The sequence below is a fragment of the Candoia aspera genome, chromosome 1 (assembly GCF_035149785.1).
Source record: "Candoia aspera isolate rCanAsp1 chromosome 1, rCanAsp1.hap2, whole genome shotgun sequence".
Classification (NCBI taxonomy): Eukaryota; Metazoa; Chordata; class Lepidosauria; order Squamata; family Boidae; genus Candoia; species Candoia aspera.
In genome coordinates, this window is record NC_086153.1 from 319,658,248 (window position 1) to 319,671,947 (window position 13,700).

Here is a 13,700-nt window from a genome sequence, read left to right on the forward strand (position 1 = left end):
CACCCAGAGTCCCCCATTGGGGGAGATGGGCGGTGATACAAATTTAATCAATCAATCAATCAATCTGGATATGTTTAGGCTCTAGAAGTGATGACTGAGGAGAAATACAATAGCAAGCTTTAAATATCTGGAAGTGTGTCACACAGAAGAAGTAGAAGACTTATTCTCTGTTATCCCACAGAGTAGGACCAGAACCAGTGGGTTAAAACTACAAAGACATTATGAGGAACTTCCTGACAAAATGAGTTATCAAGCACTGGAACAAGGTAGTACATGAAATGGTGACTTCTCCTTCACCAGAGCTCTTCAAGCAGAGCCTATGTGGTGATCTGTAAAAGATGCTGTAGTGGAACAGAAAGAAGGCTAGCCCTTCTAATGCTATGATTCTATGACACTTCACAAGATTCTGTTAACATGCTAAATTTGTTTAGCATCTGCTACTTGTATATGTATATTATCTTTTTTTTTTAATTACAAAGAATTAGAACAATACTAATATAGATATCTACATATTTATGGACTTGGGTCTGATGAAATAACTTAACACAGTAACAATGAGTTGAAACAGTTAAAACAAATATGCTGGTATCCTTTGTTTTTTCTCATAATTGGCCCAAAAGCAAGAACAGCCAAGCAGCTTATGCTTCCGGTTTTCTAGAACCAATTATGTTGTGCACATTTTAAAAAAAAAATGTAGCAGAGGCAGAGGAGTTGAAAACAAGTTTAGAGGAAGTGTCATCATTAGGACCCATTGTGCCAATTTCCGAGATATCGGGGTTCTAGGAATAACAAGTCATGAGGGAAAGCCAGGGCCACAAGAGATTTCCTCCCTTTTCTGCAAGAAACTGAAAGGCTTGTGAAGACCTAATAAGCAGTGGGGCTCAGTCAGTATTCTCTCTCTTTGGCAGGAACATGAAAAGTAGTGAAATTGAATTAAAGAGCTACTGCTGAGTTTTTGCAACTCACCTCTTCCACAATTAAAGAGGCCACATGGTGGCAAGCTGCTTTTTTAACTGGCAGTTTCTGCCACCTAGCGGTCACCCTCACTTAAACCATGAAGATTTGAGTGGCAATTTAAAGACTAACAAAGAAGCTTTGTATTGCACAAGTTTCATGGGTCAGATTCATGGAGTTTATGCTTTATGGGTAGAGCAAAGGAAAAGGACAGAGCGGTAAAAGATGAGGGGAGGGAGAAATTTTCGGTAAAGTATCATAGCATCACATGATCACACTGACTTACAAATGGCAGGTCCGGCAGTCCCAGGTGCTGTCATTAGGCAAATCTTGCATGGTCACAGCATCCCCTGGTAACATGATCACCATTTGCAACCTCCATTCAGCTTCCCCATTGACTTTGCTTGTCAGAAGCTGGCAGTGAAGGTTGAAAATGGTGATCACGTGACTGCAGGACACTATGACATCATAATTGTGAGCTGACTGCCAAGGGCCTGAATCACAATCACATGACTGCGGGGAGGCTGTAATGACTGCAACTATGAGGACCCATTGTAAGTCTCCTTGTTCAGCACCATTGTAAATTCACACGGTTGCTGAATGAGTGGACGTTAAGCGAGGACTACCTGTATGTGATTAAACATCCTAATAAATTCCAGATCAGTTGTTTAATTATGAAATTAGTCTTTGTAATCCCTTGGCTCAAAGTGAGCAATCTTAAGGGCATTGACCATTGTATCCCAGGAAGCTGAAATGATTCCCACTTAGATATTACCATTTCTGATGTCAGATACATGTATAGCATTATTTTGAGTGCTATAGAAAATGGCAAAGCCTAGCCAACATTGTTGTTGTTGTTCATTCGTTTAGTCACTTCTGACTCATCGTGACTTCATGGACCAGCCCACGCCAGAGCTTCCTGTCGGTCGTCAACACCCCCAGCTCCCCTAGGGACGAGTCCGTCACCTCTAGAATATCATCCATCCACCTTACCCTTGGTCGGCCCCTCTTCCTTTTGCCCTCCACTCTCCCTAGCATCAGCATCTTCTCCAGGGTGTCCTGTCTTCTTATTATGTGGCCAAAGTCAGTTTTGCCTTGAATATCATTCCCTCAAGTGAGCAGTCTGGCTTTATTTCCTGGAGGATGGACTGGTTTGATCTTCTGGCAGTCCAAGGCACTCTCAGAATTCTCCTCCAACACCACAGTTCAAAAGCATCGATCTTCCTTCGCTCAGCCTTCCTTATGGTCCAGCTCTCGCAGCCATATGTTACTACGGGGAACACCATTGCTTTAACTATGCGGACCTTTGTTGTCAGTGTGATGTCTCTGCTCTTAACTATTTTATCGAGATTGGTCATTGCTCTTCTCCCAAGGATTAAGTGTCTTCTGATTTCCTGACTGCAGTCAGCATCTGCAGTAATCTTCGCACCTAGAAATACAAAGTCTTTCACTGCTTCTACATTTTCTCCCTCTATTTGCCAGTTATCAATCAAGCTGGTTGCCATAATCTTGGCTTTTTTGAGGTTTAGCTGCAAGCCAGCTTTTGCACTTTCGTCTTTCACCTTCATCATAAGGCTCCTCAGTTCCTCTTCACTTTCAGCCATCAAAGTGGTATCATCTGCATAGCTGAGATTGTTAATGTTTCTTCCAGAGATTTTAACTCCAGCCTTGGATTCCTCAAGCCCAGCATGTCGCATGATGTGTTCTGCATACAAGTTGAATAGGTAGGGTGAGAGTATACAGCCCTGCCGTACTCCTTTCCCAATCTTAAACCAGTCCGTTGTTCCGTGGTCTGTTCTTACTGTTGTTGCTTGGTCGTTATACAGAATCTTCAGGAGGCAGACAAGATGACTTGGTATCCCCATACCACTAAGAACTTGCCACAATTTGTTATGGTCCACACAGTCAAAGGCTTTAGAATAGTCAATAAAACAGAAATAGATCTTTTTCTGAAACTCCCTGGCTTTTTCCATTATCCAGCGGATATTGGCAATTTGGTCCCGAGTTCCTCTGCCTTTTCTAACCCAGCTTGTACATCTGGCAATTCTCACTCCATGAATTGTTGAAATCTACCTTGCAGGATCTTGAGCATTACCTTACTGGCATGTGAAATGAGTGCCACTGTTTGATAGTTTGAACATTCTTTAGTGTTCCCCTTTTTTGGTATGGGGATATAAGTTGATTTTTTCCAGTCTGATGGCCATTCTTGTGTTTTCCAAATTTGCTGGCATATAGTATGCATTACCTTGACAGCATCATCTCGCAAGATTTTGAACAGTTCAGCTGTGATGCCGTTGTCTCCTGCTGCCTTGTTATTAGAAATGCTTCTTAAGGCCCATTCAACCTCACTCTTCAGGATGTCTGGCTCTAGCTCACTGACCACACCGTCAAAGCTATCCCCAATATTGTTATCCTTCCTATACAGGTCTTCTGTATATTCTTGCCACCTTTTCTTGATCTCTTCTTCTTCTGTTAGGTCCTTGCCATCTTTGTTTTTGATCATACCCATTTTGGCCTGGAATTTACCTCCAATGTTTCTAATTTTCTGGAAGAGGTCTCTTGTCTTTCCTATTCTGTTGCCTTCTTCCACTTCTGCGCATTGCTTGTTTAAAAATAATTCCTTATCTCTTCTGGCTAACCTCTGGAATTTTGCATTTAATTGGGCATATCTCCCCCTATCACTGTTGCCTTTTGCTTTCCTTCTTTCTTGGGCTACTTCTAGTGTCTCAGCAGACAGGCATTTTGCCTTCTTGGTTTTCTCTTTCTTTGGGATGGATGTATTTTGTTGCCGCCTCCTGAACAATGTTGCGACCTTCTGTCCAGAGTTCTTCTGGGACCCTATCTACTAAGTCCAGTCCCTTAAATCGATTCTTCACCTCCACTGCATATTCCTGAGGGATATTAGTGAGCTCATATCTAGCTGATCTGTGGGTCTTCTCTAACCTCTTTAGTCAGATCCTAAATTGTGCAAGAAGAAGTTGGTGATCTGAACTACAGTCAGCTCCAGGTCTTGTTTTTACTGACTGTATAGATGACCGCCACCTTTGGCTGCAAAGGATGTAGTCAATCTGATTTCGGTGTTGTCCATCTGGTGAAGTCCATGTATAAAGCCGTCTCTTAGGTTGTTGGAAGAGAGTGTTCGTTATGCAGAGTGAGTTGTCTTGGCAAAATTCTATCAGCCTATGTCCTGCTTCGTTTTGTTCTCCCAGGCCATGCTTACCTGTAATTCCAGGTGTCATTTGACTGCCCACCTTAGCATTCCAGTCTCCTGTGATGAAAATAACATCTCTCTTAGGCGTGTTGTCCAGTAGGTGCTGCAGATCCTCATAGAACTGCTCTACTTCAGCTTCTTCAGCATCTGTGGTTGGGGCGTATATTTGGATCACTGTGATGTTAGATGGCTTGCCCTGAATTCGAATTGAGATCATTCTGTCATTTTTTGTATTGTATCCGAGCACTGCTTTAGCCACTTTATTAATTATGAAGGCTACTCCATTTCTTCTGTGGTCCTCTTGTCCACAGTAGTAGATCTGGTGGTCATTTGATGTGAAGTGGCCCATTCCAGTCCATTTCAGGTCACTGACGCCCCAAATGTCTATCTTTAATCTTGACATCTCACCAATAACCACATCTAATTTGCCCTGGCTCATAGATCTTACATTCCAGGTTCCAATGGTGTGTTGATCCTTAGAACATCAGATTCGCCGTTCACCACCAGCACCGTCGGCCACTAGCCGTCCTTTCGGCTTTGAGCTAGCTGCGTCATCACATCTGGGGCTAGTTGAACTCATCCTCTGTTCCTCCCCAGTAGCCTTTTGACCATCTTCCGACCTGGGGGTCTCATCTTCCGATGGTATACCGACATATCTCTGGTTGTACTGATCCATTGAGTTTTCACGGCAAGAATACTGGGGTGGGTTGCCATTACCTTCCCCAGGGATCGCATTTTGTCTGACCTCTCTGTCATGACCTTCCCATCTTGGGTGGCCCTTCACGGTTTAGCTCATGGCATCATTGAGGTGCTCAAGCTCCAGCACCACAACAAGGTAACGATCCTTTGCTGAAGTAGCCAACATTAGCTGATGTCAAAAAAGCTAAGCAGATCAGACCTGGTTAGTGCTTGGATAGGGAACCATCAAGGTATCCCAGGCCTGTAGACTAGACTGGGAAGTAAAAAATCATCCTGTAAGGAGGTGTCATGAGTAAGGATGGCGAGCAGGGGGCTCCCATCCAGACTGTCAAGCGCATGCGTAGCACTGAGGAATTGGTCAGCCATTCAAAGAGACACAGATCGGGACCGCCTTAACCCTTGGGGTTTATATGTCTGGGTTTTCCCACGCTTCTTCAGTTTGTTAGGATTCCTGTTAAGTACTAGCAATAAATATTAGAGACCAGTTCCTTGTCTCAGTGTGTTTCCTGGCTGTTAGGACAGAAGGCAACCACAGACCATTCTTGTATTGTTGCTAAGAAAATAACATGGATGTGCTGTCAACAGGAGTTGAGCTTGACTCAACAGAGAGGTTAACAGTGTATTCTTCTGAGTAAGGACTGACCAGTTTGTTCAATGTCTACATATTCCTGACAGATATTTGGCATATACCACTCGGGAGGATCAGTAGGTCCTCTGATATTATGGATAATATTTTTAGGACTTGTAACAATGTTGCCAGAGTAGATAGGGAGATGTTACAATCATCATCATCATCGGATTTCTATTTTGTGTAACTCAAGGTGTCATACATAATGCTCCTGCCACTTGAGCAGTGGAAGGAAATGCAGATACAAGCATAAGGCACTAGACATACTGAGCATTTTTACTCTTCCACTGAAGTAAAGCAACCTCAGCTCAGATAGGTTGAACTACTGTCACTACTGTCACTTTGATTTGTCAAGGAAGAACCTTTTATGGGAAAGGAAAAAGTAAAAAAGTTGGAATGAAAGATTTTATTAAAAATCTGTGGATGTCTGTCAGAGATATTCTAGCTTAGGATTTCTTGCATCAAACAAGAACTAGATGGTCTCTAGGGAATCTTCAATTCTGTAATTCTATTTTGATCTAGAAAAACTGCAAGATCACTGCTTACAGAAAGTCTTACATAAGTCTTTTTTTCAGACAGCATCTTTATTTTCTGACCATACTGATGTTTTCAATATGGAAATGCAGGAATGCGGGACCCACTGTGCAACTACTTTGCCTTATTCACATTACTGAGAACTCAGTGACCTTCATTTGTGAGCTTCCTATTTTCTTCAATCATTCTTCTTTCTACAGAAGACCCAGGAAGAAGGTAAAATAAAAGGAACTGCTGCAATGATTTACAACTGGTAACACCAGAAGCCTTCACCCCTGCTGAAGTTGTGAGGAATACTTACAGCAGTCTGAAAGCAGCAGTAAAGCTGGGTGAGGAATGGATGGTTTCTTGCCAAAGTCAGGATCCGCTTCTCTGTTAGAGTGCATTCCACATCATCATCTTGAAGAATTACATCTTTCTTCAGCACTTTGACGGCATAAAGATACCCTGTCTCTTTTGTTTTGGCCAGCATTACCTAAATTTGCCAGAAAGCAGGTTTTTAGTTTAATGCAAAACAAAACAAATAATTACATAAGGATCTCAGAAAGAGCAAGGCATTTGCTCTACTGCTAGCAGGTCAGTACTAGGTGTACTTGTTCAGAAGTAAGTCATACAACATTAGGTGGGGCTCTCTGAGTAAACAGACACATTGGCTGAGTCCACACATGATGCTAACATAGGAACAAGAGGTGTGCAACTTTCTTTGGCTTGAGGGCCACATCAGCCTTTAAATTACATATTGAGGTTTCATCTGAAGAGCAGGTAGGCCTAAGACTCAACTGAGAAATTCTTGAAAACAATGTAAAACAGAAGAATAAAAGAAAGAGCTTCATTTTGATTTAAAGTTTACTGAAGTTTTAAACAACAGAAAACATTTCATGATTTAAAGGCACCTGATGTAGTGTCTCATAATGAATGTTACGTCCTTATAGTCAACTCTGTACTGTGTAATGCTATTCTTATAAAGGTGGAGAAGCTGAGTGATGGCTGTCATAGTTCAAAACAAAAATCCTGCCAGGACTCACTTTTTGTACTTCTGCTATAAGAAATAATTTAGAAGCCATTACTTGTTAAGACGTAAGTCAAACCACAGTTAAAGATTAATAGTATTCGAATGCAGCCTTGTCTAACTAAGCTTTCCTTTCATGCAAATTCATTTCAATTGACCAGAAGTTACACCAGTATAGAAACTTCAAATGTCCACAGAAAAACTTACCTTTCCAAAGCTGCCCTTTCCCAGCACTCTGATGAATATTAGGTCTTCAATTTTAAGCCTACTGGCTGAGACTTCAACCACCCCACTGCCATCTTTTGTGCTCTCTTTTTTCTGGCGTCTCAGTGTTGATCTTGAGACTAATTTCTGTGAATATTAAATAGTCATGGGTTACTTTTCGCAAGCCAGTACCACAGAGTTTCTCCTATGAAGCTCAGAAACTCAGTTTTGAAATGAAAACTGTCAGGAAGTTTAACACTTCAGACATGGTATGAACAGGAGGAGGCAAGCATGCACCCATCTAAAGTTTTGGACACCAAACCTCAGAAATAAACTGGCTTGACCTAATGGGAATTCTAGTCCAAAATATGTGGAGACCTGGATTAATCCACCCCTGCTTTAGAGAGTAGAACTACTCTTTAGGGGGAAAAAACAGGTATGAATGGAAAATGTATTGTATGTTTCTTGATTTAGAGAAAGTGTATATAATAAATTGTACTGACTTGAATTATGGAATGTTTTACACAGGTATGGAGTTAAAGGTTGGTTGCTGAAGCAATAGGAGTGGTATATGATGGAAGTAAACCATGCATGAGAATACACTGAATGCTGAGTGAATGCTTCACTCAGCACTGAATAATGAGTAAAGGCAAGGGTGTTTGATATCCCCTTGGTGCTGTAATGAATTTATGAATAAATGTATAAGGAGTGCTTGTGATGAAGTATTGCTTGAGGACATAAACATATGTGGATTTTGTATGTAGATGCCATGTTGTTGGCTGAGAACCTGAATGATTCCCAGAATTATGCAACAAATGTATCAGCCTGAAAACTAAAGACTCACAGACCAAGGCAGTTACATTTGGCAAATAAATGAAATCAATAATTGCAAATTATATATACATGTCAAAAACTAAAGCAAGTAGATGAATTTGTGTACTGTACCTTGATAGAATGTTTACTAAGGATGGGAAAAGGGATAAAGACATTTTAAGATGTGAAAATGCTGGTAAAAAGGTAGAAGGGTGGTGTGCCGTCTGTTGCAAGGAATGAATGTTTGTTAAAAGAAGTGAAAATTGCTGGGTAGAGAAACATAGTTTGGCCCAGTTTGTTACACAGAGGTGAGAATTGGGTATGCCAAGAGAAACATAGAAATGAGTTGAATGCAGTGAAAATGGTATACTTAAATAAGTGTGTGCAGTAAAATACGAAGAGATAGAGTCAAGAATGAATGAGTGCCAAATGAATATGGACCGAGCACTAAAGTGAGTAAGAGGTATAAAACAAGTAGGTTGAAGTGGTTTGGACGTAAAGAGAATGAATGAAAAACAAATTACAAAACAAATATATGAAGGAAGAGTGAATGGTGGAGAGGAAGGGGAAGATCAAGAAAGTCATGATTGAGGGGGGGAGTTTAAAGAACAACAAGAAATATATAAAGTGGTGGGTGAAAATGATGGAAGATGCAAGATTAGTTTGCAAGGATAAAAAGTCAAGGAGAGGGATAGAGAATAGTGTTGGTTTAAACTAGATTTAGCTATGTTTCCTTTTCTTTTCCTTATTACTTTAATCTCTTTGGCTTACTCTTTCTTATTCCCTTTCTGTTGCTTACCCTGAAAGGGAATAGCATGCTGGGTAAGCATGAGTAGTCATGGTTCTGATCTCATCCTGTCATGTATATACAAAGTAGCATATGTACAAAGGATTTTTTTTATCGAATTCACTGATGTGGGGAAGAGGGGGAGGGGCAACAAAGCTCTTACCCCATTTGGAGATATATTTCCAGGTTGCAGTCCCATACATGCCAACGTCTTGGCCAGTTCTGCTGCATTCACCCCGCAGTTTGGCGCTACGATGGATTCACATCGAATATGTACATTTATTTTACATACTAAAAGTGAAAACAAAAGCAAACAAACATTATTTCTCTCAGGGGCTGGCAGTGGAACAAGAACAAAATGCTGTTTCTTTCACACTTATAGCATGGGAATGCATGACAGCAATCCAATCATTCCCTCCATTTGGATCACAGGACAAGGTTCATGCAGGGTGTTCAGTCATATTGCATGAATCCAAACAATTGTGTTTTATTTAACCATTGTTAAACAAAACACAGGACATATGTTGCAGACCAGTTTGATGAACACCATTTTATCTTTCATATTTAATGCTGAATCTGCAACGCAGGATATAAGTACAGTATCACTCAGAGTTCATCATCCAGCTGCTGTTCAACTAGACCCATGGAAGGGGAGTCCACCACCTTCCCTGGTCCTGTTGCATGTTTGAACAGCTCATATTAACATGCAAATCAATATGTACCTTAATTAAACACAATATAGAAATAAAGTAAAATTGAAATCTGCTTCCTTGACATTCTATCCTTTATTCTACACCCTCCGGAACAAGGGTATTTTGGCCATCTCCAGAGATTTGAGCAGTGAATTTAGGCAGCAAGTTGCTGAGAAAAGTTAGCTGCAATTTCCTGTACTTGAGTGAAAAAAAAAAAAAAAGAAGCCTCACGTGGCACAGAGTGGCAGGCGGCAGTATTGTGACCGAAACTCTCCCCACAACCCGAGTTCGATCCCAGTGGAAGCTGGATTCTCTCTCGGGTAGCCGGCTCAGGTCAACTCAGCCTTCCATCCTTCCGAGGTTGGTAAAATGAGTACCCAGCTTGCTGGGGAACGTGACGACTGGGGAAGGCAATGGCAAACCACCCCGGTGTATAAGTTTTTATTTATGCTTCCTGCACCAGTGGGGGAAAACCTAGCTCTCCTCAGATATCCTGATAGCCAGCACTCCCTACTCCAGTATTGTCCCCTTCTGACTGCTCTGCCAAATAGGGGCCTTGGCCACCTCCACTTTAAAAAAGAAAAAACATAGTCCTTGACAACTGAAATGTTGCCTATTCCTGCTCTAGAATATTAGCAGCCAGATGTGCTCTACCTGCAGCACAGCCTCAGATATTTCAGGCCTATTTTCATTTTTCTCCTCAATCTTCTCCAAATGAAATGTGCTACATTTATAACCAAATCTTAGGAATTTCTAACTGTGCACTATAGGTAAAAATTAGTCCATGCAAACTTTGTGCAAATTGAGCAGGGGGATGCAGTCTATTTCATTTTTCATTTTTATTTTATTTATTATTCCAATTTAGCCACCACCTATCTCCCTCAAAAGAGGGACTCTGGGCGGTTTTTTACTGATGCATCAAGTGTGCCCCCTCCCCCAATTCACGACAGGAACTCTAAACGGATTCCACGGTGAAGGAGTCCTGTCTCTGTGCAGACTTTCAGCTTACTTTTACACTGAAGCCCCTGTCGCAGGATTCCCCAGAGGAGGGAACCGCAGTGATCACAGAAGGTTGGCACTTTGTAATTGTGGATTCTGAACTTGTGTGGAATATTGATTCCAAATCTTTGCTCAGAAATCTGAGGAAGAAAAAGCAGCAAAAGAAGAAAAGTTAGTGATAAGTGATAAAATGATAATGGTTGACTAATCCTTATTTTTTCAGTCTGCAGTTCTTGAAGCAAGGGGGATGGAGAAAGTTATGTCTCCCATTTGATAGGTAAGGAAGAAAGAGAGAGCCAGGCTGAGTTTGCCTTAGAGTTTTACTTACCGTTTCTATAACTTAAAGCTGGTCCCATGGGTATTCCTCCCACAGCAAATATTTTGGGGCAGGAGGAATGAATATCAGTTAGGAATGTAATTTGGACAAAAAGTTAAAGTCCTCCCCCCCACCCCACGTCACATTTTTTATTCAGCTGGCCTGAAACATGCCAGCTATGGCTACTTGCTAAAGAAAAATCAAGGATCTACCATCTCTTCTCACAAAAGAAATCAAATCACATCTAGTTTGATTTTGAGGCTGAAAAATGATAACTCGCCCAAAGCTGAATCAGCCCAGATGCTCCTCCCCATCTAAACAGTAATAATCACCATCTGATTAGCATTCAGACTTTCAGCTGATGTCAGTGCAAGCTTCAGATAACTAAACAGCTACCCTAAAATAAGAAAAAATCCATGCTGGGGAATTGTACCAATTCAGAGGTCAGTTAGACTACTTCTACATCAGAACTCCCCACATACAGAAAACCAGTATTTCAGGGAATGTGGGCTAGCTTCTTCCTGATCTAGTTTCCACATGAAGGAATCCTCAACCTGAGAAAACATTCATTCCTGCTTTTTCCCATCTGTGTTCTGAAATGATACAATGACCAAGGAAACATCCATGTGTTTTTTCTAGAAGTGGCTCCTGAATTCATGCACATGGTAGAAAAGCCGTTGTTTTGCAAATGCCATGCCATGATTATGCATTCGATATACAGCTGATGCTTCAACTGAACTCCTGTATATTAAAGCAGCAGAAGAGTTGTAACACGCTGCCACAAGTCTGATGCCTAATGAACCTGTGGATCTGAGCCTGTACAAATGCATTATACCTTAATATTTATTTATTTATTTCTCAAATTTCTAACACCGCCCATCTCCCCCCGAAAGAGAAACTCTGGGCGGTTTACAATAAAATCCACAATTAAAACCATAAAAATATAAATTACAGTATAAACAGCCAATTAAATAATAATAAATAAATACAAAATCCAAGGAGCGAGGATCTCATTTATTAGGGAGGGATCTACGGTACCAGCCACCCCCAGGAAGAGTTATTGCCCTTCCCATCCCAGGCGAGGCGACAGAGCCAGGTCTTCAAATCCTTCTGGAAGGCCAGGGGCGAAGGGGCCTGCCTCACCTCAGGGGGTAGAAGGTTCCAAAGGGCGGGTGCCACTGCAGAGAAGCTCCACCTCCTGGACCCCACCAGGCGGAATTCTCTTACAGACAGGGTCTGTAGCATGCCCCCTCTGCATGATCGGGTGGGACGGGTCGATGATATGGGGATGAGATGGTCCCTCAGGTAACCTGGCTCCTTGAATATTGAATATAATACTCCCTGAATATTATCCAAGGAGACATCTTAAGAACCTGATACAGGACTAAAGTCAAAGTACTTTTTTTTTCAATCACTGACCAGCCGCAAATAGTGTAAGACATAGAAATAACATAAGATTAAAAGCCAAAATAAATAAAATAAAATGGAATAAAAGAGATAAATTGAACATATGCCAGCATAAGTGATATTTTCTGAGTTCAGACACTTTGAACCCTGAGGCTATTAGTACTAAGTAGTAAGAGACCATAATAAATATAGGTAGAACAAATGAATGGTTATTGTTATTACTGAACTTGGAGCAGGCTTAATCAAGTCAAAATGTTATCAGTGAATCTTGCTGTCTATTGAACAAAACTTGGTGACATTATAACACAGTGTATCACTTTGATCACCTAAAAGATAACTGAGATAAAAAGAGTCGTTATGGCCAGGTTGTTAAGTTAATGAAGGTATGATAAATATGTGCTGCTGATCTTGATAAGACTGATAATAAAGATGCATGTGGGATGTTCTTTCAGTGGTTCCTAACTTACAGTGACAAAGGCATTCATTATATGGGATTTTCTGGAAATTCTGCCTTCCAGAATTTGCAGGGCATTACGGTGTGCAAGCACGAAAGCTTTTTGAAATTTTGACATGGTGATCAGATTAAGCTACCTTCCAGGCTTATCACTGGTAACCTGGTTGCCTAAAAAGACATTAGGAAGCATGAGGCTTTGTTCACTTTGGTGCTCTCACATCAAATGTATCCATTGTCTGAGGTTCTTCCTGGCCAAGCCATTCCCCACTGTTTTTAGTGCATGAGGAGAGCAGCCATAGTGGTATAGCATCTTCTCAGACCCTTTATTCCATTTCAAGATAAAGCAGTCAGGTACAAGAAAATAGTATGTTCACAGAACACAAGGATTCCTCTTTGCAAAGCAGAAATGGTGTTTAAAAACAGAGGGGAGAAATATGGGACTTCTTGGACTTAAGAGAATCTCAAGTATAAGATCTAAAAACCTATCATGCTGAATATTTTCTTCTAACACTGAGCTAAACTAACCACCTATGGTAGGGTCTAAAAGCTATAAATAAAATGGGTTAGCAGAACATTCTCCTTCTTTGCACTTGGTTACATTCTTTTAACTGCTGCTGTGTTTGTACCCCACCCAGAGTCACGTTACATGAGATGGGCGGCCATATACATTTGCTAAATAGAAAAAATAAAAAATAAATAAATTTGACATTTATTTATTTATTATTCACATTTCTATCACCGCCCATCTCCCCCCAAAAGGGAGACTCTGGGGGGTGTTGTCTTTATTAGCACTGATTAGCTGATGCCTTTACAAAGTCCTTGCATTGCCACAACAATTTTGCACAAAACCAACAGAGCTAAGTACCATGTAAATAGAGGCTCATGGACACTTCAAAATTCATCAAATAAAGTATATTATCTAAGGAATGATACATTATATCATAATTGTCATGAGTAAGGATGGCGAGCAGGGGGCTCTCACCCAGACTGTCA

At 41.0% G+C, this 13,700-nt stretch overlaps 1 protein-coding gene across 1 annotated transcript in view; it reads right to left on the reverse strand.

Moving 5' to 3' along the window:
* The window catches only part of PRKCH (protein kinase C eta), a 103,349-nt gene that overhangs the window by 43,898 nt on the left and 45,751 nt on the right, over positions 1 to 13,700 (reverse strand). The window contains exons 6-9 of the mRNA XM_063290444.1: positions 10,541 to 10,670; positions 9,003 to 9,130; positions 7,243 to 7,386; positions 6,328 to 6,501 (exon numbers count right to left, since the gene is read on the reverse strand). Of these exons, the coding sequence (XP_063146514.1) occupies positions 6,328 to 6,501; positions 7,243 to 7,386; positions 9,003 to 9,130; positions 10,541 to 10,670 (576 nt within the window). The remainder of the gene's footprint in view (positions 1 to 6,327; positions 6,502 to 7,242; positions 7,387 to 9,002; positions 9,131 to 10,540; positions 10,671 to 13,700) is intronic.